The 23,972-nt window shown below is 41.6% G+C and overlaps 1 protein-coding gene across 1 annotated transcript in view; it reads right to left on the bottom strand.

Annotated features, from left to right (window-relative positions):
* Nucleotides 1-23,972, bottom strand: part of LOC144824202 (dynein axonemal heavy chain 11-like) — a 3,356,387-nt gene that overhangs the window by 1,706,847 nt on the left and 1,625,568 nt on the right. Inside the window, exons 45-46 of the mRNA XM_078683354.1 lie at nt 7,936-8,081; nt 7,718-7,834 (exon numbers count right to left, since the gene is read on the bottom strand). Coding sequence (XP_078539480.1) covers nt 7,718-7,834; nt 7,936-8,081 — 263 coding nt within the window. The remainder of the gene's footprint in view (nt 1-7,717; nt 7,835-7,935; nt 8,082-23,972) is intronic.

The following is a 23,972-nucleotide window of genomic DNA, read 5'->3' as shown; positions in this document are numbered from 1 at the left end:
TCCAAGCACCCCCATTCTGATGAACCTCCATTAGCTCCTCTCTCCCCTTGCCAGCCCATACCATCTTCAAAACCAGCGTCATCATTTTCAAAGCTATTATGAACAATACCTTGCTCATCCTGCAGACAAGCTCACCATCTCTGGTGGTTCTTGGCACACCGTATTCAAAGAAAAGATTCCTTTCTGTGTATTTATTTCAAAGGGTGACCATGAGGCCTATCCATGTCAATTAGCTGTTTTATTCATTTGCAATTGACGAAGGCAAGAAGTCAAAATTTAAGCTCCACACTAGGATGATTATACTTTTTACTCAAAGTTTATTTTCATAAAAGATCATATTTAGGAATTCATTTTAAATACACATTCAATTTTACACTGTGGTGCTCTGGTACAGGTATATATCCACTAACTAACAATTCCGTATTACGGTTTCTATCACAGAGTCACCACTTTATGATATGCACTCAATATTTAAAATACACCAATACAGTAAATCGATAAAAAACATGTTTTTCACATTAAAACAGTCCAAAAGTCGACGCGTTTCGGTGCGTTTGTTATGCTTGATGCACCTTCATCAGGACAAAATAGATTAAAAGCAGGTATACTTCTTCTTTCTTTTTTTTTTTATTTCCAATCTTTTTTATTGAAGTAAGAAAACAAAAGCAAAAGACATTACATTAAATCTTCCATCAAAAGTGAATTGATACAGATGTTGTCAGACCGGTACAGAAACTACAAATAATAAAGATAAAGAGAACACTCTTGCTTGCCACATGGTTGTTGATTAAGTTGTTAAACACTCGACGTGTGGATGTAATGGGAATAGCTTAACATACGGACTAGGTTCACACCCATACATCCAAGGTACTATTACAAGGTCATATCACTTCAAGGCGGCTCAAAATGAAGGGATGAATTGTCTAGTGACTTCCACAACTTCTTATTGGATGGACACCACGTAGAGGACTGTAGCGCCTGATTCGTGGCACCTCTTAGGAAAGACAGCCATTCCTGCCAAATCTTGAAATTTACTTCCTTAGCACATTTCCACTTGCATAAAACAACTTTACAAGCCAATGTCAACATTAAATCCAAAAGCTGGCGGTCATGCACATCTGCTAATCGCGGTTCCAGCCCCCCTAGAATGACATATATAAATTCCTCCATTGGCTTTATCTTAAATACATGATGAATGCATACAAATATTTTCTCCCAGTATTCACTCAGTAGGGGGCATTTGAATAGCATGTGAGGGAGATCACCAGTCCCTGACTGGCAGTTCCAGCACTCCGGAGAGTCACGTAATTTACATTTAAATAGCTTTTCGGGAGTCCAGAAGGACCTATTTATGAGCATATACTTTGTCTGGAAAAGGATGGGTGATATTTTGTGGGCAAGTGCTGACTTATGAATCAGTTCCCAATCCAACTCTATTCCTGTGGAGTTAGGTTCCGCTTCCCATTTCGCCTCCACAATTCTGTGAGATTTGCTAGGCATCGGTAGCAACAGTTTGTACACCTTGGAAACGAAGTGACCTGTGTGCATAATGCGTGGGAGATGTGTTGTCAGCCACGGAGTGTAGGGTTTGAAGTTACGGCTGGTAAGTGTCGCCTTGACTTTTAGAAAGTTATAGAAGTCTATCGGGGACAGGTCAAATTTCGTCTGCAAGCTTGAGAACGGGATTGGTTCGCCATTGTCATACAAATCACCTGCGAGATTAATGCCTTTCCCGGACCATGACTCCCAGAAGAGTTCCGCGCCCACGTGTTTAAGATAGGGGTTTCTCCATAATGACATACATGATGATTTAGAGAATGTCAATGTAGTTTTATGGGATTGGTCAAGTCTGAGTAGGGCCCTTCTGGTATTTAACATTATATATCTTGAGTGCGGTAGGTGGGAGAGGTCCATGGTGAGTAAAGATTCAAGTGGGGCATTGCCAACTAATGACTTCTCGATGTCAATCCACCCAGGAGTGTAAGTTGGCGATTCTATCAACCATTGAGCACCTTGTTTACAAAGAAAGGCTGTCTGGTAGTTCCTGAACGATGGCAGACCCAGGCCGCCTTTATCTTTTGCCAGTTGCAGTTTCTTTAGAGATATCCTGGCTTTCTTGCCCCGCCACAGGAAGTTACCAAACAGCTGGTCTATTTTCAGGACAAAATTATTAGAGAACGTCATGGGGAGCATACTGGCCAGGTAGTTAACTAAGGGTGTCGACATCATTTTGAGAGTCTCAGCCCTTCCCCACCATGACAGAAATTTTGGGGACCAACTTTCTAGAAGGGTGGATATTTTTTTCAGAGTCGATTCTTCATTTATTTTTAGAGTGGAGACTAAATCCTTATCAAAGTCCAACCCCAGGTACTTAAAGCATTTGGGCTGCCATGTAAGACCAGAATCCCCCAGGATCCCCTTATCCCCTATATTATTCAGCAGTTTAACCTCCGTCTTGTCTTTATTTAGCTTGTAACCCGATACCTTCGAAAAGTCTTCAATGTCCGACATGAGTGCAGACACTGCCTCATCCGCCCTTTCAGATAGGACAAGCACATCATCCGCATATGCGGTCAACTTGATCGTGCAGTCTCCAAACGGTATACCTGTGATTTTAGGATCTTTTCTTATGTGGTGTAGGAACGGTTCGATCGCCAATAAAAACAACGATGGTGATAGGGGGCACCCTTGTCTCGTACCTTGTTTCAAGCAAAAGGAGGACGAAAACGATCCTCCCGCTCTGACTCGTGCCGAGGGGCAGCAATAAAGGGACATCACTAGCCGTGTAAATGTATCCCCCAAGCTAAATTTATTGAGGACTGCTTCGAGAAAGGCCCAATCAACCTTATCGAAGGCTTTTTCTGCATCTAACGTTATTGCCACTGTAGGGGTTTCCAAAAGCCTAGCTTTCTCCAGGACATGCGCCAAAATTCGTGTGTTATCACTGGACAACCTATGCTTTAGAAAGCCCGCTTGAGACGGATGAACTAGTTGCGGGAGCACCTTTTGGAGACGTGCAGAAAGTATCATTGCTAAAATCTTACAGTCAATATTGATTAGTGAAATTGGCCTGTAGTTTTTTGGGAGCGATGGGTCTTTCCCATCCTTAGGGAGTAATACTTCTTCTTTCTGAAAAAGTGAATAGAATGCATATAGTTAGTGCGGGATCCCTATTTTGAGTTTATCCTAGTAGTGGGCTTTTACTTCAAGATTATTTTAATCTATTCTTACTTAAGATTAGAAGAAAAGACGTCCTTCAAGTAATTTTTTGGACGTTTTGTTCTTAATTTATCTGGTAGCACGTTCGTAGTCAATTCACGGCCCTCAGAGATCTGGAATCATAATTACATTTTAGTTCCTTTCGCCATTTTATGTACTTTAATAAGGCTCGCGATAATCACCGTATTGCACTTACTTATATAATTGATTTGTTGCACATTATCAATGGTGCACTATAGATGGTGTCATCTCCCAGTGACGTCTTTCAGTGTGCCCTCCAAGTAGTGATCTCGTGACAATACCCTTAAGGTGAAGCAAATTCATATATTTAGGGTGATGTGCTGTATTTGTGGGATATTAATCTCCAAAAACACATGTTCATACATACCAATAGTATAGGGCTTGTCAGGTTTAACCGCTTTTTCTCATTTGTTTGGCGATCCTGACATCTATGTAAGATGTTGTCACTAGTCTTGTTGGCCAGGAAACATACAAGCTCTTCTCTTTACTTTCTGAGCTGTCTATGAGGCATAAAGAAGTACATCAGAGGTATTAAGATCGTTCTAAAGTGCATTGTGTCACTTTTAGGAACTAAGAAGGGGACTTCGATTATTCAGGCAAAAGGTTTACTTTAAAACCATATGGAATCGTGTTGCCATTTGCTACGTAATAAGCATAAAATGTGACCACTTTTTACTATAAGTCACCATATTTTGACTCGAGGTTACTCCTCTGTCTGTTTGGGATATTTAAATCACCCTAACTCTACTTCCAGAGCTGTTTGTGAGGTGAAAGAGGAGAGTGTGGATGTTTCCAGGCCAAAAAGACTAGTGACACGAAGGAATCGCCAAAAAAAACACGGGTGAGAACTCGCTTATTTTGTCGATTACGTGAAGTAGAGTTAGGGTGATTTAAATATCCCAAACAGACAGAGGAGTAACCTCGAGTCAAAATATGGTGACTTATAGTAAAAAGTGGTCACATTTTATGCTTATTACGTAGCAAATGGCAACACGATTCCATATGGTTTTAAAGTAAACCTTTTGCCTGAATAATCGAAGTCCCCTTCTTAGTTCCTAAATGTGACACAATGCACTTTAGAACGATCTTAATACCTCTGATGTACTTCTTTATGCCTCATAGACAGCTCAGAAAGTAAAGAGAAGAGCTTGTATGTTTCCTGGCCAACAAGACTAGTGACAACATCTTACATAGATGTCAGGATCGCCAAACAAATGAAAAAAAGCGGTTAAACCTGACAAGCCCTATACTATTGGTATGTATGAACATGTGTTTTTGGAGATTAATATCCCACAAATACAGCACATCACCCTAAATATATGATTTTGCTTCACCTTAAGGGTATTGTCACGAGATCACAACTTGGAGGGCACACTGAAAGACGTCACTGGGAGATGACACCATCTATAGTGCACCATTGATAATGTGCAACAAATCAATTATATAAGTAAGTGCAATACGGTGATTATCGCGAGCCTTATTAAAGTACATAAAATGGCGAAAGGAACTAAAATGTAATTATGATTCCAGATCTCTGAGGGCCGTGAATTGACTACGAACGTGCTACCAGATAAATTAAGAACAAAACGTCCAAAAAATTACTTGAAGGACGTCTTTTCTTCTAATCTTAAGTAAGAATTTATTAAAATAATCTTGAAGTAAAAGCCCACTACTAGGATAAACTCAAAATAGGGATCCCGCACTAACTATATGCATTCTATTCACTTTTTCAGAAAGAAGAAGTATACCTGCTTTTAATCTATTTTGTCCTGATGAAGGTGCATCAAGCATAACAAACGCACCGAAACGCGTCGACTTTTGGACTGTTTTAATGTGAAAAAAATGTTTTTTATCGATTTACTGTATTGGTGTATTTTAAATATTGAGTGCATATCATAAAGTGGTGACTCTGTGATAGAAACCGTAATACGGAATTGTTAGTTAGTGGATATATACCTGTACCAGAGCACCACAGTGTAAAATTGAATGTGTATTTAAAATGAATTCCTAAATATGATCTTTTATGAAAATAAACTTTGAGTAAAAAGTATAATCATCCTAGTGTGGAGCTTAAATTTTGACTTCTTGCCTTCGTCAATTGCAAATGAATAAAACAGCTAATTGACATGGATAGGCCTCATGGTCACCCTTTGAAATAAATACACAGAAAGGAATCTTTTCTTTGAATACGAATTATTAACCCAGTCCTTTCTGGTCCCTGGGAAACTCTCTTTTTTTGAGAATGGTTCTTGGCACACCCACAGCAAGGACACTTCCAAAAGGCAGGCTAGGAAGTATACAAAAGAAAAAAAAAGACAAAAGGCCTTTTCCATAAATGCGCCCAGGATCTAGAACAACATCCCTTTATGCATCAGGATAGCCCAACGATGGCCCAAATTAGGTGAGAGTTGAAAAGCACTACATCACAATGATGCCCACAAACCATCCTTCAATGTATTGTCTTTAATCCTGTACAGAGCTCCACTTTCTTTTGCGTAGGTGTGAATGATAGGAATGCCACGACCCAGCACTTTTTTAGGACCCTTACCCTGGGTGGGCAGATTGCTATGAGTAAAATGTGAAACCCTGATACTACCATGCGATTTTGAACTCCACTATTACTTTGCACAGACACACTTTTCATTTTCATGGCATAATCCCCCACCATACATGGCACATATGGCAGTGGAGCATGACGCTGCATACCCCTCTCCACTGGGGACTCCCCGGGGTGAGACTGCAAGATGTAGAAGAGCAGTGATAGACACCATAGCCAATACACAGCTAGCCTGGATCAAGATCAGAAATACAATTACACTCCCTGATCCTCTACTTGCCGAAACAATCCCTTACTCAATTCCCTGTGACAGCACTGATATGTACCAAAGCACTTACCCAGCATATCCTCAAATGGGGAATTGGAGTGCTGGGCGACCTCTTCCCTGAGGGCCAATTTCTGAACTGTCCAGCTGCAGTAGATGGCACTCCACCATCTCCACTAGACATCTTTAAGTACTATCGGCTTTGAGGCTATGTAAAGTTCACTATCCAACGGTTTCCCTGGAATCAGCAGTATCCAACACACTATCTATGTTTCTGGTCATTAATTTGGTGAGGCATGTGGTGGCCAATCAATACTATTCAACAGACCAAAACCCTGACACCCATGCCGAGTTCTAGAGCATATCTGGAACCACCCATTTCAGAAGTGGAATGGGTATATTGGTGTTGCCAGATAAGTGAGCTTTCCCAAACAGTAGACTGCACTATATTCACTTCAAATACCTCCACAGAAGTAACAACACCCCCTATCACTATTCTCGCTCAAACTATGCGCTCATTCCTGCTGATCCAGGTACGATGTGCCAGAGGCGGATTTTTGGTACCTGGCGTGGAGTTGTCAAGGGGCAGCTGAATATTGGAGGGAGGTAAGCACCTTACCTTAAAAGTGCTCTCTGAATATAGTGAGCATCTTACCCCAAGTATGTTCTGTGCAGTAGTAAACGTAATCTGATCAGGTACCCACTGCCAATCGGGGGCACCACCTTAACAAAAGCATGGCTCTCAGTACACACTTTCCAAAATGTCTGAATTGCTTTTTGTGAACCTTTGACAGCCAGGCAATACTCTATCCTGTGACACCTATGTAGAGGGCTGTTCCCACACACCACCCTGAATGTTATTGTGTCTTATTAAATCAGACTTAGCTGAAATTAGAAGATTACCCAATATATTTGTAGGTGGAAAATGCATGACTCTAAAACGTCTGAGCTTTGTTTCCTTATAGAGAGGTCATGGTCAAGCTAGAATGTCAAGTCTTTTCATTGCTGTTGTTGTGCACGTGGCCCCATAATGGAGGCTATTGAGATGGTGCAACAGGTCAACTCTTAAGACCAGTATCTTTGTCTTAGTTCCACTGAGGAGGAGCATGGTGATCCGTATCCAAGTTTTGAAATCCTGCATATCCTCCAGTTAATCCCCGATGGCCACGTAAATCACTGGCTGCCATTCCCGGTAAATCAAACTGTCAAAGTTGGATAATGATGTGAAAATGTGGGATTACAAATATGTATATCAACGATGTGTAAACTGGAATCATATCTGCAATTATACATTTTCAGCATACAAATATAAATGAAAGCAGCATCAGATACCTACTACAGAAGCAAGCACAAAAGTAAGGACCGCCCCCTATCCACCGTTTAAAATTGGGTCAGAAAATTCTATTCGGTCTACCTCAAGAGACCGTTAACAATAGAGCCTATCTAATCGGATTATTTCCTGGAAATAAAGTTCACCTGACTTTAAACCTTAGGGTGTTGAACAAGGACCGTAAAGTAAAATAAAGCAAGTATAAGCATACTAAGGATATCTGAAGTATTTTCGACTTTGTTTAAACAGTATTAAAGTTACTAAAATGTATCAGAGACTTCCTATTTTTGATGTTTAATTTCAAAATCAATCCTAACCTACTCACCGAAAGAGCGCTTTAACGTTTTCTGGAAGTTCAGCTCTTCCTGCATATCCTGGATTAAGAGTTATGAATATTCCTATGGTCGTTTTCAATTCAATTGTTTCCCCTAGAAAATAAAACCTAACATAACAGAATTATTCAGCCTAGTATTGTAGTTTAACTTTTTAATTAATACCACACAATTTAATGAACGCAGGACAGAAATATCTCGTGGAAAGTACCTTTTCTTTTTGTGGCGAATTGCATCCTGTATGGTTTTTACTTGGACAGCTACAACCGAAAGCACTTCTACAGAAATTCGGTTGAATTCATCGAAGCATCCCCATACACCAGTTTGGCATAATCCTTTATAGATGTTCCCTATTGACTAAAGAAAAACACATTAGAGTCTGTTAAATGTCATCCTTTAATGGCATTCATTTTAAACTCACAACAAAACGAATAGGATTAAACACAAGAGTACAAAATATAACTTTTAAAACTTTGGATAAGACCTTCTTAGTCCAGCCTAGCTTCAGAAACCTCTACTTGTCCTTTATACAATGTCCATCGTGCATCGCAATGACAATATACCAGCTGGAACTAAGGGGCATATTATCAAGTAAATGCCATAATTATCACAAATCGCGCTTAGCACGATTATCATTATCGCCGCCTATCGCTGGATTTCTGCACCAAGTTAGCGGCGTATTATCAACGCTTTTCACCTAGGCGATGTGAAATTCAGCGATAGAGGGTGAGAACATGCTTTAGCGGCATAAAAGCAGCGATAATTTACCAGCGATGCAGAAAACCTTGCCAAGAGGCAGGTTTGGACTCAGCCATTCAATCCTCCTCCCATTTTACAGATGGCGTATTTTTAGCAGGAGTTAAAATTCTGCGATAATGGGGCCTTAGCACGACTTTTAATATCGCTTTGCGGGTCTAGGGCAACCTTGTAAATACCGCAAAGCTGTGGTAGCGAGGTTTCCCCATGATATTATCTGAGGAACGCCTACTTGGCATGTCATTAGCGATATTGATCGCTGACATGCAAAGTAGCAAGGAAACACGCAATAACGCTTGTGAGGGTGTCCTTGTAAATTGAGCAATAAAAAATGTGCCGCTTTTCTGCGCTATGTGCTGAAAAAGCGGCGAAATATCCCTTGATAATATGCCCATAAGTTTGATAAAACACTGGTCAACCTTTGCACTTGAGTCCCTTTCTCTGGAATACACTCAGTCTACCCCTAAGAGAACAGTCAGACCATCGTATCATTGGAAAACTCTCAACAATTCCTCTATTTATAACACGCATTTGAAAGCTCATGTTGTGCATTTAGACCGGCCAGCTTTTCCACATTTGTTGGGTATCCTACGGATATACCCCAACTTGCCAAGCCATACTATTCTCTCATCTTTAGCTCCCACCATTAACTATTACACTCAAGTGAACGAATTACTGATGTGCTCTGATACCTCCGGGTCTAGCTAGCGCTATATAAAAGTCTTAAATAAATAAATAAATGTTCATTTATCGAACAAAACACTATTAAGAGTCAGCAAGTCAGCATTTTTGGTTCTGCACACCAATAACATAAACAAATAAAATGTAGACACGTTCACTCTAGTTTGGTAACAGTTCTTTATGTTTCCATGAGAAAAAGTAGAATTCAAAATAATTAGCTCAAATATGAAGAAACATAATTCATCTATTTTTTTGAATTAACTAGGTTTTGTACTGGAAGGTTCATATGTTTCACTCTGCTCTTGTACGTTTTGATGGGGAGTTCCACACATATCCTCCAGCTGCCGGTTCTTCGTGAGGGCGGGGGAGCGTCGCCCCCTCCCTGCTGCGAGCCACGCTAAGGGGCCCATTAGGTGGGAGCATCCAGCATTCCTGACATTGTTGCGGGCGGTGCACTCAGCACCGCCTGCCATAATGCCAGGAAGGCATGCTGTGCACTTTCATGCACAACATGGCAGGCACCGCGCGGTGCCTGCCATGTTGTGCAGGGAACTGCTGGGGGGTACCGTAGGTACCCCCCATGTGCACCTCCCACCCCCCCGGAGTCCCTGGGGGCCCGCAACAAGCCCCCAAAGCAGACTCCGCATGCCTTTCCGTGGCGGCAATGCCACCACGGAAAGGCATTGGAAAATGCCCATTCTAATATGGCTGGCGGTGTCTGTGATAGAAACCGCCACCATATGGAACCCTTTTCCGCCCGGTCGCAAGTTGACCGGGGCGGAAAAGCGGCGGACGATCTTTCCATCCGCTGTGGACCCCCCAGCCATGATAATATGGCGGGGTGTCATTCCGGCACGGATGGCGGGCAGATCGCCCCTGCCAGGCCGGCGGTGGCTACTGCCGGCCTGGCGGGGGCGATCCGCCCGCCATCCTAATGGGGCCCTAAGTGTTCAAAATGAAGTGGCAATGAAATCATTTCATTTTATTTTGAACACTTAGCACGGCTCGCAGCAGCCACCAGCCTGTCCTCGGGCCAGGAGAAATGGAGGCGTGTCCTTATGCTGCCAAATGGCAGCACGGATGACTGGCCAGACACTGCAAAGTAGACGTGTCAGTTTGGCCAGCCGTCTTATTTCTTTAGTTTGTAAATTGTTACTATATGCAAGTCTCCTGAAACCATATTTGCCTCACAGTGCTGACTGACGACATCAGGAGGCTGATTCCAAAGGCAGTGGGCGCTGAGGTTCTGCTATCAGAAAGCCAACTAAATGAAGTTGAGGGTTAGCACACCACACATTTATAAATGTTTGTGCCCCTTTACTGCTCAAAACTAATGAGGTACCAAATATAAAATCCTTCTTATTTTTTTGATATTTTCGGTGCATTCAAAACAAAATTATTATTTCAAAACAAATTACACAGATTTTCAAAGGAACAAACGATTTCTTTTAACTATGCGAACCAGCAGTTAACCAATGCAGTGAATTACCTCTTTACGTCGACTGCATTACCTTGATAGTGTTCTGGACATGAACGGTTCACCCACTCCCATAATGGACCAAGCAGTCTTTCTGTCATTCTGAGGGTTTGATTGGGGGGTTCAACACCAGTATGCCCCACCGCCCACTAGGAACCAGGGAAACTATTTGAATTAGTTCGGGTGGCCTGCTCAGGTATTGAGCCCTACCAACACACCGATAATGTCCCCAGCAGTCATTCTGCCCTCAAATGGAGCAGATTAGTGGGGTTACCTGCCCCTCATTGGCAGCAATTTCAATGGATGCCAGGGATATTTTTTAGGCCACAGACCACACTCCTAACCCTACAGATCCCTATAGGCCCAACAATATTTATGCACTCCCTGGGGCCTACAGCATTGCCATACCCATGACACGCAAGAAAATATTTGCATTCTTTTGGGGGTACTTTGGAAAAATGGACTACCAGTGAGGGCCAGTTTCCTCTCACTTGCCACAGTAAAAGGCTGCACTCTGTAGGTCCAGGGTACACCAGCAAACAGAGAACCGTACGAACACTGGGCATTTCTGAAACCTAGAGACCCAGGCAAATTCAGGTAAATATGAGTCCTGTGGATCCCACTACCTTTTTGTACCCAGAATGCCCTGCAAACTTTGGCTAACATCAGGAATCGCCCCTCATATTTCTGTCAGGCAAAGCTCCAGAACCTGCAGGGAGTCACAAAATTCCTGCCATTCAAAATTCATGAGTTCAGCCAACGTTTGAGATTTGCAGGGAATTCTTGGCAAGAAATGTTAGCGGGATGCTGATAGGTTACACCACCCACCACTCTCCTGGTTGTCTAGTTTTCATAAATGCCTTTATTTGGTAGATATCCCCCTTGGTGGCAACCAAGTCTGGACACAAATTCTACAGCTACCCAAATAATAAATATTGGTTTATTTATAGGGCAAAAATGTTGTAGTCTCTAAATTGTGTTTTCTGGCTATTCCTGTTGCAGGCAAAAGTATGGGAATACAGAATCGTATAACATTTTTTACATTATGTATTGACAAATTGAATTTCTCTCCATTTTTTACTTAAAAATGTAAGCCAAGGTGCAAGAAAGAACACATTTTGTAAAATGCCCTTTGAATCATCTGATAGTATGAGTAATCCCTAAACTCAGTATTTTGGGTACCTTTAAAAAATGCATAGGTTTATTCATACCGCTTTTCATTCGTTAGATTATACGTACCAAATGAACTGCTACATGCCAGTACAAAAAAACAAAAATACTATAAGCGGCAGTCCAGTTGTTGGCTCTGGGTATTGTGTGTTTTTAGACAACCAACAAACACTATATATCTCTGCAAAGGGAAGTAACTGACAGATGTAACAGTATCTTACTTTTGTAAATCGGTCACTGGGGCAAATAAATGAAAAATGAAAACATTGTTATTTATTTGTCTTTTTTGAATGGGTGGTTTCTTTGGGAAAACCATGCGCTATCTACCCAACTGACACCTTCTGGAATTCTAAATGTCTGCTTTTTAGAAATGTATAGCTTTCAGGCTCATCCATGTGTTTCACAATTGTTTTCAAACCAAACTCCAAGCAAGTAGAGAGGACAATAATAGGGAAAATTGTCAACCACTTAGAGATTAGAGATTGTGGAGTAGTGTGGCTCACTGGTTAGAGGCGGCAGGCCCGAGAGCAGAAGTCAGCCTGGGACCAGGGTTCAATTCCCGACGTGGCAGGGTCGTGGACCTTGGTCAGCAGACTCGATAATTCTCGCTTCGGTGCTTACTCTAATCAGGGGTTCCACTCGGCAACTCTGGGCATTAGCTTGCCTAATCTCCACAACGGCCCCACCAATTCCGGGGATGCCTGGCTCCACCTTGGGGACTCCCAGCAAGGGACCATCCCACAGGGAAAGCCAGGACGGGTTCCCCAGAGTTATACAGCGCCGGGACGCCCCGTTGCTGGGGCAGCTGTGCGCTTTACAAGTATACTACATTTACATTTACATTTATACACCCCTGCTTGTTCCTGAAAGTTGAGAAGACGGTCAGATTAATGCACAGAGAGTGACACTAATCGTTAAATAATCGTCTCTGTTGTTCACAGGTCTGCTTACTAAAAACATGATTTGTGTTAAGTAACTCAATTGTATTAATACTTTTCTTTTTTGCACTAAACAACATACACTAGATTTCACTGGAAATTACATATGCTTGTCTCTGAAGGAGGCAGCTCTATATGTCTGATAATCTTAGGAAGTGGCAAAACCTGAATGTACCCTGACAGGAGATTATTTTTAAAATAGAATAGTATGAATAGTGTAAGTGTTGTGCTAGTATTTGCTACTTTGTTCTAATCATGCAACCAGTAAAAAAATCTCCACTTTCTATCACATTAGTTTTAAAAGATATTCCCTCTGTTGCACGCCAGCCATTCTTGCCAAGTGAGAGATGTGAACCTCTTCCTTGCACAGGAGTGAATTTATCCTCTTGTTTATAGTGTAGTCGTTTTCCTGGGGGAGATTTAGTAAATAACTTACTAACTGGGTGTCTCTGATAAAAATCTATATTTCTAAAGAGAGGAAATCATTGTCACTGATAGTTTAACTTTTTAAACAGCTACGAACTACTTATCAACTTTTCTGAATCTGTATTTCTCCTGTTAAATTTTCTTTGCCATGGCCATTTCATTTCTTTATTTCTGTTACTGCAGTGATGCTTGGGAGATTTGCTATTCACACATTGAAAGGACCTTTTTCCATGGGCTGCCTTGAAGGTCATGCTATTAGGGCCAGACTTTGAATGAAAAGCAGGCTGGCAAGCTTTGTCACACCAGCCTAAATGCAGTGTAGAGTGAGCAAGCAAAACCAGAAAAACTGAGCGTTCCATTGAGTGTTTAAGAAGGTTCTCATCTGAAGAAGTTTTGAAAAAGAATGGAAAAAGTGGGAAAACCTTGCATTTAACAAAACATTATCAGCATATGCCAACTTTCTCACTTGGGGCCAGATGTAGGTAAATCCGATTTACCTACTCTTAAATACCGAATCATACCGATTCGGTATTTAAGAGTAGGTAAATTGGAAGTAGGCAGATGTAGGTAATTTTTCTTTTACAATTACCGATTCTGTAAGATTCGGTATTTACCGATTTGGAAAATACCAAATCGGTATTTCCCATTGATTCCTATGGGCCTTGAAGCCCTTAGGAATCAATGGTAATTACCGATCCGGTATTTACCGAATCGGTAAATAACGAATCCTGGCAGGGGGAACGGGGTGTCACTTTGACACCCTGTAGCACCCCAATTGCAAGCTTGTGTGCCATGTGGCACACATACATGCCCTAAGGGCAGTGGAGAAGCGTGGCTCAGTGGTTAGAGGCGGCAGACCCGGAAGCTGAGATCAGCCGTGGACCAGGGTTTGATTCCCCGCCTCGGCGGGTCACGGACTCGACAATTCTCACTCCGGTGCCTACTCAACTCACGGGGTCACACTCTGCGACTCTGGGCAATAGCTTGCTTAATCTCCACTACGGCCCCTCGCGGCGGGATGCCTGGCTTTCACCTTGTGGATACCCTGCCGGGGTATCTCACAGGGGAATACCAGGACGGGTTCCCTAAGCAAGCGCCTTGATACCTTCGGGTGATACGTGCGCTATATAAGTCGCAATACATTTACATTTACATTTACAAGGGCATGTCTGTGTGTCACTTGGCATAGGTGTACATGCACAGATGTGCATGTACACTGGAATTTTATATTTTACCACCCAATAGGATTGGGTGGTAAATACCGACTCCTAAAGGGCCTGTGGCACTCTTTGAAGTGCCACCTACATATTGATTTGCAGAATCGGTATATTTACCGCTTCGGTATTTTACCGATTCTGTAAATTTACCGAATCGGTAAATATACCGATTCTGTAAATAAAATGCCCCCTACATCTCCATTTGCAAATACCGGTCGGTAATGGCCGAAATCGGCCGTTACCGACCAGTATTTGACGACCTACATCTGGCCCTTATTCTTTTCTCCTCACTCTTTTGCTCTTTCATCCTTCGCTCAAAACTTGACCTCTTCCTACCTCTTAATGTAGCATCATTTACTCATTTCTTCTGCTACCTCGTTCCTTTTACGCCATTCATACTCCTCTTTCATCCCTGTTTCCATTTGCTTCTCCCCTCATTTGCTATCCTTCCTGCAAAGTGCTTAAATGAAGTTATACATTATAATGAAGCCTACATTCAATAAACGTGAAATTAAGTGCTTGGCCTCCACATTTAATGCTGGCTCCTTGATATACCTCCATAAAAAATTATTGTCCAGAGATTTTCATTTTGATTTGTGTTTTTGTATCATTAGAGAAGTAATTTGGCTTGGGTAGATATTGCTAATATGGGTTTAATTTTTCTGAACCACATTCTTAAAAAGAATCTTGTGTTGAAGGGATGATGGAATATTTCAGGAACCATGAGACCTATATACTTAATTTTGGTGTTACAACATAGTTTTTGGGGTCAAGTATTCTTAAAGAGACAGAAAATAACTCTTCAGAGCAACTCTTCCACCATTTTCCAAAATGGCAACTCTATAATGATGTTTTTTAGCCATCATATTGGTAATTTATTTTAATATTGTTTTTGTTTCAGGTTTTTGTTGATTCAAATTCGTAAACATGAGCAAAGCAGAGCGTAGCAGATGATCTCTACCTCCTGACAGAGTGTTGCTAACTACAAAATCTGAGGACTCTTTCAACAAAGAAAAATGTGTCATATGCTAAACTAATCCAAAAGAAAAGCTAACATCAACTGTGGCTGGACAGAAGATAGTTTGAGATGATGCAGAAAAAAGGCAAGACAAAGTTCACAAAAGATTGATACTAATGGGTGAAAAGGGTCAAATATTTTATCATTGTAACAACAAGTGCTACAAGTTGCATACAATGGAAAAAAACCTGGAAACAATTTGTCAAAAAATAGCAGACACCAGTGAATCACAACAAGAATCTGAGTCTTCTGAGAAAGCGATGACAACCAAACCCAATGCCCATCCACTTAGAAAATCGATGGCTACCTCCTCGTCCACTTCCAACAGCTGATCAGAAAGCAGAGGATATTCAATGTGTTGCCTGTGGTTTAGCCAGAACAAGGGCCAAAGGGACTGATGAAAGAATAAAGTATAGAGCATTTGAGTCTCAAAGGGCAAACATGTTTTTATCTGCAGCTAGCTTCTTCCAAGATGAACTTTTCAGCCAAGTAGCTGAACTAAACAGAGAGGTGAATGTAATTGCAGCGGATTTGTATGCCCACCTGAACTGTATCCATGCATACATTAGAATTTGAAAGTACAATGAGCTCCCAGCAGCAACGTAACTGAACGCCTTCAGTTAAGTTTGCACTCTTTGAAAAAGCAAATTAAGTTTTTAAGATACTTTTGAGTGCTGGCTAATGGTTCACAGTCAGTGAGATCAGAGAAATAATGGTCAACATTGATGAAAAAGTATTGATCCATAATAATGAATTCATGATTTTTCAGGTGAAAATATACAATGACAGAATTAATTTTTGTTAGGCTAACAAAAAGAATGAGGCACTTGTTGTATTCTCCGCTGATTTGACTCCTGAAGTTCTTGCTGACAAAATAAGATCAGAGGATGCAGTAAAATCAGCAGGAACCATTTTAGGAAACATCCTGCAAGATGTAGATTTTAGACTTAATGACACATTTTGTGACACCCCAGAGCTCCGCAAAGAATGGGAGTCAACAAAATGCCTGATGTTGCCGTAACATCTTTTACATATTTTTTTTATATCTGCAAAGCAAAACTGTTACAAACAAAAGTTCTTGAGCTGGGAACAGAAGCCGACAGCATTGATGATATCTTTGAAGATATAAGCGGCGAAGAAGTGGAAGACAATCCCATGAACCAACAGGCTTATGCTGTGCAAATGTACTGTCTTTTCCAAATCATGTTCTGTGAATTTCATCGCGGCAAAAAGAAAACTCCACTACACATGATGACTACCCACACAAACTATGACAAGTGCAAAAGTAGGGAGATAATCACTTCCGTTAATAGGATTGTTGTATCAACAAGTTATAATGACATAGTACGGAGAAGGTACTTGTTAGCAGTTCATGCTGCTAAGTCTTATGAATCCAATAGCACACCACTTCCAAGTCACTTTATCACGAAAGGATTTATAATTGCTGCTCTTGATATTTTTGATTTTGAAGACGGCTCTTCTTTGTCTGGAACATCCAACACATATGATACTGCCATGGTGCTTTTTCAAGATGTACCAGTGAAGTAGCTGCTGGAAAACAAGCTGTGTCAGCTGTAGGCATAAACAAACAAAGCTGCAAATGTATAACCCAACTGCCTTGCCAACGTGTGAAAAATCACTGCAAGTCTTTAACACATCCCAGTCTACCAACTTTCACAGTGGATGAGAACATGGATCTTCTTCTATCTGATGCTGCAGTCCGCAAAGCTGATTTAACTGAATTTATAATTTCGCGTATTCGGTGCGGACTGATGGATGAAGAAAAGCCAGTTCTTCTGTGGGCTGGAATTCATGTTCTGATCTCTCAGAATACCTTCCCACTTAAGCAGGTTGGGATTTTCCCAGTAAAACCATCCTTAGTCACAAACTACACAACCGTATACACAGCTCTAAAAAAATTCAAAAATCTGCATGCTCAGCTTGAAGACCAGCATATTCTGCCAATTTTTTGCGATGAAGATGTTTTCTGTATTGTTGCTGACATTTTTTGAGCAATCCAGTAGAATTTGATTGATTTAATCCAATAATGGGTATTTACTGCTAAACAAAAGTTGTGTTGCAGTGTGCAGGAAGCTTTCTCATTGGATGTGGCATAGAGAATGCACTTATTGAGGCTAAAATCTTTGGAAGCAAAACTGTCCAGTCAGTATTGAGCGGAACTCATTATGTCCTTTTGTTACAAGGTATGCTCATCATATCTGAGGCTATAGAAACATTGTGTAGGAATGCTTTCTGAAACAAGAATAACCAATTAGGTTTTGCATATCTTATCTCAGGAGTGAACAAGATACAGGGTGCACTTCATTATAAGACATTATGCAAAGCCAAGCAATGTTCATTTCACTCAGTTCAAAATCAGAGAACCTGAAAACCAAGTTTGCAGAGTTTGTCAACAAATGTGATGACAAATATGAACTTTGCAATGATGGGAAATGTTTTATACATGATAGCTCTATTAAAACACTTGTTACATGCTGATCTGGAAGGTGATTGGGAGCTGTACATGAAGACTGTGGAGTCACTGATTACTGTGTTCCACAAATTTGATTGCATAAACTACATGAGATATGGGTCCTGGTATTTGAAAAGAGTGAAGAAGCTAAGGGGGGAAAACCATACCTCCACAGAAAATTCATCCAAAGACATTTTGTGGTGAAAGACAGAGAGGGAAGATTCAATGCTATGGCTCCAGATATCAAACTGGAACAGATGATCCAGTGATCACAGAAAAACTCAAAGGGAATTGTAGGTCAGACACGTAAAAGTGCATATGATGCTCAATGGGAACTAGTTTACCAGGAAGTCATTTCTATTCACAATGTTTTCAGAGAGATGACAAATTCAAAATTAATGGGCTATCGTGAAACTGCTCCTCAACACTACCTTGCGGGAAAGAGAGGGGAACGTATTATTAAACATGTTGACAGCCTTCTTCATTTCATGCATCAGCAAGGAAATCACTTTGAAATGACTGAGCCTGTGTGACTACACAACTTTGTGACCAAACAATATGTGGCAAATGATATAAAGACACATCTACTAGATGTCCTAGAACAGGGATCTAAACTGTACACAGAACTGAAGCTGGAGCGGGTTGACATAATCACTAAATCTAAACTTTCATGCTTTAATTGCCATAGTAAGAGTTTCATCCAACCAGCCACTACAAAACAGGTTACAAAAAACAACTTTCCCAAGCACTTAGAGAGATGGATGTAGCAATAGAAAGGGGTGAATTTATCAAGGATAGTCTGTTGTATGATCTTCTTCCAACAAAGCATTATTTGATGGAGATGCTGCAACCAAACCAGAGAAGCACAAACTCATTCAAGAGCTTGAAAAAACCTTTCATCTGAAGAATTTTAATTCAAAAAGATGTCCTCATTGAAAACTGCAATTGTTGTGTGATATATGTCACTATTAGGACTGGTCAAGATTTCATTCATGCAAAACTTTGGAGAGTCGTTCAGACCGTTCTACAGATATCAAAGTCAGTGTGTACCTTGCAAGAACTGGACATTGTCTTTGACAGTTACCTTGAGCTATCTGTCAAAGAACGTGAGAAATTCAGACGATTGTCTACAAGTGGAACAACTGACATTGCCTGCATCAAAAAATTGACACCTATACCTGTGCAACTTGATAATTTCTGGTCATCAACATCGAACTTGATGAACTTGGGGAATGTAGCTTGCCAAAACATTGCTGAAGCTGAACACTGAATTTCCAATTATTGTAAGTGGAATTATTGTCAATAGGGAGTTAGTACCTGCAGAGATACATTCAAAAGGTGTGGGCCATATCATTCAAGAACGTAACAGCAAACTGGAGGAAGCTGACCTTCATGTTGTGCCACATGTTGGGTGACCTGCTCAAAAAGGTTTCAATCGAGTCATTGTACTGTCCCCCCCTCCCTTTATCACTGTATATAATACACCTTCACGAATATCACTGAGCACCAAATGTCACAATTCTTTCACATATGATGCGCCACCATGTACTTTTGACAGCCATGTATATATTCGTACAAGGGTATTTATAAATAAAGCAATTTATATTAAAAAAAATCTCTTGTCATACCACAGCTGGTTTGGTTTTTGAATTGTTAAAAATTTTTTTGTAAATTATTTAATTAAGTAATGAAAATATTTGAAGAGATAATACGCACCCGACAGAACCATTTGTATACTTTGTTGAATACACCTCACCTACTCAGCATTACTTTTGCCGAGTTGACCATAAAACAAGTGCATTGTGACAATATACGTGGGTGCGATTTAGAATTGAAAATAACATTGCATGCCCTCCTGCGTCCAAAATGTGCGACATAAGGGCAAAAAAGTGGTAAGAGCTGTGCCACCTGCAGAGTCTGCTTCAAAATATGATAACGATACTGAGACTGGCTTTCACATATCTGGGAACGATAAAAGGAAGGAACAATTTCTAAATCATATGAAGAGCTGTGACACAAAGAGTAGTACTGGCACAAAAATAGTGGTAATTTCATACTTTACACGTTTTTGTAGCACATTCAAGGCGCAATAAATCCTGTCTGGTCCTCTGGCTTGTTGTAGCACATAAAATATTATTGCAGTTCTCCGGCACTGCTTTTTCGCCAGTGTGTGTAATAACCACATTATGCCTTCACCACCGCGTTTTCTCTAGACAGTCGGAGCAGGTGCGTAAGGAGTAAAATGGAGATGCAGGAACTAGGCAAGTGAAGGAGAGTCGGGGAGGAGAAAGGCCAGTGTGAGTAAGGAAGGAGCCTGGTGGGAAGGGGAAGGAGAGAAGGAAGGAAAGCGGGGAAGAAAGAAGGGAAAGACAAAGAAGTAGAGATGATGGGAAAGAGGGCTGCCGTAGCAGAAACTGGAAGATGAGAGGAGGGTAGTGAGGTGAGAAAAGGTAGTAGAAGTGAACACTGAGGTGCGACAGAAGAGAACGAAAAGGAAACAGAGAAAGGGAAAGAGGGTAGGGGTGGAAGAGAGGAAGTGAAATAAGAAAGGGGAGCAGGAAGAGATGGATTCGGGTGAGCAGAGCAGAAATCTGCAGAGGAGAACTAAAAATCAAGATAGTTGAGAGAACAAGAGGAGTGAATGTTCGAGAAAGGAGGAGCATAGAAGGACAAATGGAGGAAAAGGGGCATGGAAATGGAAAGGAAAGTGCTCTAGCTTAGATCGGAACGAAGTGGTGACATTTATTTTAGATGGAAGAGGATGGGAGGCAAAGGAGGAGAGGGGAAATGAAGGGGAAAGATACGCAACATAGAGAGGCTAATTGCACAAGACAGAAAGATTAAGGGGATTGGTGTAGTGGTAGAGGCTCGCTCCGTAAGGTGGTGACACCTTGAAGGCGAGCACGCAAAGGAAGTCCTTCAGGCTTCCATTCTCCACTTCTCTCCTCAGTCTTCACCATAGCAGAAGCACTTGTGATCCATCACTGTCTAAAGTGAGGGCAGTGACGTTCTCCACTAATGGAACTTTAGTAATAGGATAAGAGTTGACACAGAGGTAACATCTCCCCCACCAGGGCCAAGTTGCTCTCTCGCTCTTCGCTTCTCCACCCCATCACTCCCCTCTGTGTTTCTTTCTGCCCTCCATGTTGCTTCCCCCACTTGTGCCCTCCTTCTCTGTCACCTGTTGGTTCTCCTCTCCACCTGCGTATTGCTTCATCTGCTCACACCCTTCATGTTTGCCAATCTCTGCCCTCTGTGTTGCACCCTAGTTGGAACCCTCAGTGGTGCTTCCCCCACCCGTGCCCACTGTGTTCGCCACCTACATTTCAAAACACTGTTTTGTAAAAAAAAAATGTATTTACCGATCCAACTTGGACTGGCATATAAAAAGCAAAAAAAAACTGTCTGCTTCATTTTGAAAGCACACACATGTGGTGAGCATGCCTACATAATGTCACATCCGGCCACATCAAGAGCTTTTTTTCTCTTTACACAGCTATTTTGCATACCTCTGGGGATGTTGTACAGCATAGCTCAAAACCATTGACAAAGATAAAAATGTCTCAAAAGTGAAACCAATTGGCTGTACAAATGCTTGTTGTAATTAGAGACTAGCCTTTGTGGCTCGGCTGCAATGCTATCCTCCTTTCTCCTCTTAGCGGTATCCCACAATGATCCTGTAAACACAGGCAGGCAGCAACTATGTATTCCTTTTTTCTGAGCACATGGAGATGGGGCATAATAGCAGCTGCAATTTGCATTGAAAACAAGCACACAGCAGCAAACTTGAAAAATAGCACAGCACTTAACTATTTTAGTAGTTTCTCTGTTTTTCTGTGTCTGGGGCTGAAAACAATCTACGGGGATAGTAATTGGCCTCCAGATCAGCCAGTCTCTTTTGCGTTAACCCATTTGGCAGAATGGCAAGCCTGGCAAGGGGGACAATGCTACCAAAGGTAAGCCAAGGTTACCCTTAGTTAAAACCAATTTTAGCTCCAGGTGTCCCTCCGTTCTGGCAGTGTTGTAGATGAATCCCACCTCACATCAAGACTGTAGCCTTTTCCTTTATTGTGAAGCAGTTGTGGTGTTAAATATGCATTATACAAAGATGAAAACACTGGACTTTGAACTAAAGAAATATTTCAACGTGGACCTTCTCTTTGTCCCCATGTTGTCCACTTTATATATGGAGAAACAGTGAGTCTTTATAGGGGACTTAAGTTTTTAAATCCACCACCAAGTGGATGCTACACAACTATATATAAAAATCACTTCATTTTTTGACACAATGACATAAACACCACTACAAATGTTGAAAATATAATAAATAAACGTCCAGGACATGCAATAAACTCATGTGCATATACAATCTGAGACCACATCTTATTGTATATTTATGCAGAGAAAGTTGAGACGGTCCCGTGACGAAGGCACCTTGCTGAAACGCGCGCAGCTTGCATCTATCACCAGCTCTCCATTTTTGTCCATAAATCATCTGGATGTTTTAACTGTTGACAAATGCACATTTTCTCTAATTGTTAAATAAATTGTGTACTTTAATTGTATAATTGTAAAGTTCTCTTCTTGAAAATATGATTATGTTGTATATAATCAGCTTTATCGTGATGCACTAATGATTTTAATTACAAAATAAGAATGGATTTTGATATTTGAAAAAAACAAAATAAAATCAAAATAAAAATATTTTTGATATTTATCTGCTTTGCCGTGGCGCACATTCCGCCGCAGTGCGGGTGAATTTCACACATGCGCAGATCAGACGGCCCCCGACCGTCCGACGCACACGCCCACCGTGACGTTGGATGGACGGAGGCCGTCCGAGGCATGGAAGTGGATAAAAATTAATTGAATTTTGATATAGTAATTTATTAAGTAATAATGCACAATGGTTTTTGAATAATTTTTATAATGTTGTCCTGGATATTGGAAGTCTTGTGATGTTGTACACTTGTTGCTAGTTTCCTCTTTTTCCCTTCATGATATTTTCCCTACAGCCAAAAAGTTAATTCATTGTATGTAGGGGTGCCTACTTTTCTCAAAACATAAACACGACTTAAAACATTCTAAAATGCATGTCATCAAATTCCCCCAAATTAAATCCTCAAAAAAGTGTGTTCCTTATCATTATTAATCAAGAACACCAATCCAAATTCAACAGAAACAGGTTTGAGGAGCTGGAGACTGGACTGTGGACGCAGCGCAGGCCAGATAGGCCATTGGGTGAAGAAGGGTCTACAAGTGAGGAGGGCGAGCCGTGCAAGCTCCATACGCCTGTGCACTGATTGACACGAATAAGGGATCCGCTTTGGCCCTGCCGTGGACCGACTCTGGGTCTGAAGGCCTGCTGCAGGGTTGGACGTGGTGAGTACTTGTCTCCCTTGGCCTGGTAGGTGGGATTTCGCAGGCCGCCTTTACCCTTTTGGGGATTGACTCTGGGCCTGGAGGTCCGATTCGGGATGGGTCGAGGTGAGAGCCCACTTCTCCTCGAGGCTGCTCAGAGAGAGGCCTGAGGAGCCTGGTTAGTGTAGACATTGCGCTGGCTATCAGGAGGGAGGGGACCTCCCTAGACTCTAAGAGACAGCGGATCACTGTGAGGGAGGACCCATGATTCCCTCCATTACAAAATAAAGTACTTTGACTGGAAGAAGGCTGAGCCGAGGTCCACCTTTCCTCACCCTGAGGAACTTTACGAATCGCATGTAGACAAGCACCCCTGGGGTGATCCTGCAGCACGTGGTCCACGGGGACATAATGTAGATGCAAACATGTTGGAAACAGCCTAAGAAAAGTGTCCAGAACTGAACCACTAGAGAGGTACAGGCCTGAGCGGCTTCAATTAGTGTGGTTGGCAGAGACCAAGCTGTTTTGGTGGAGCCCCCCCAGGGTCATTGCCCCCACTACTTGTGGACTGCGTTGTATTCCTGATAGGTTGTTACCATCGATAGTGTGGTAGGTACAGCTAGGTGCCTACAAATATGACGGGTGAGCAGAGGTGCACCATTCCATGCCTCTGGCCAGAGCCCTAATGGATTGCGGTGCTATTGATAACTGGTAGAGGCTGTACTGTTTGT

Source organism: Lissotriton helveticus, chromosome 3_1 (genome assembly GCF_964261635.1).
Source record: "Lissotriton helveticus chromosome 3_1, aLisHel1.1, whole genome shotgun sequence".
Taxonomy (NCBI): domain Eukaryota; kingdom Metazoa; phylum Chordata; class Amphibia; order Caudata; family Salamandridae; genus Lissotriton; species Lissotriton helveticus.
The sequence above is the reverse complement of the archived record's forward strand: the minus strand, read 5'-3'. Positions and strand labels throughout refer to the sequence as shown.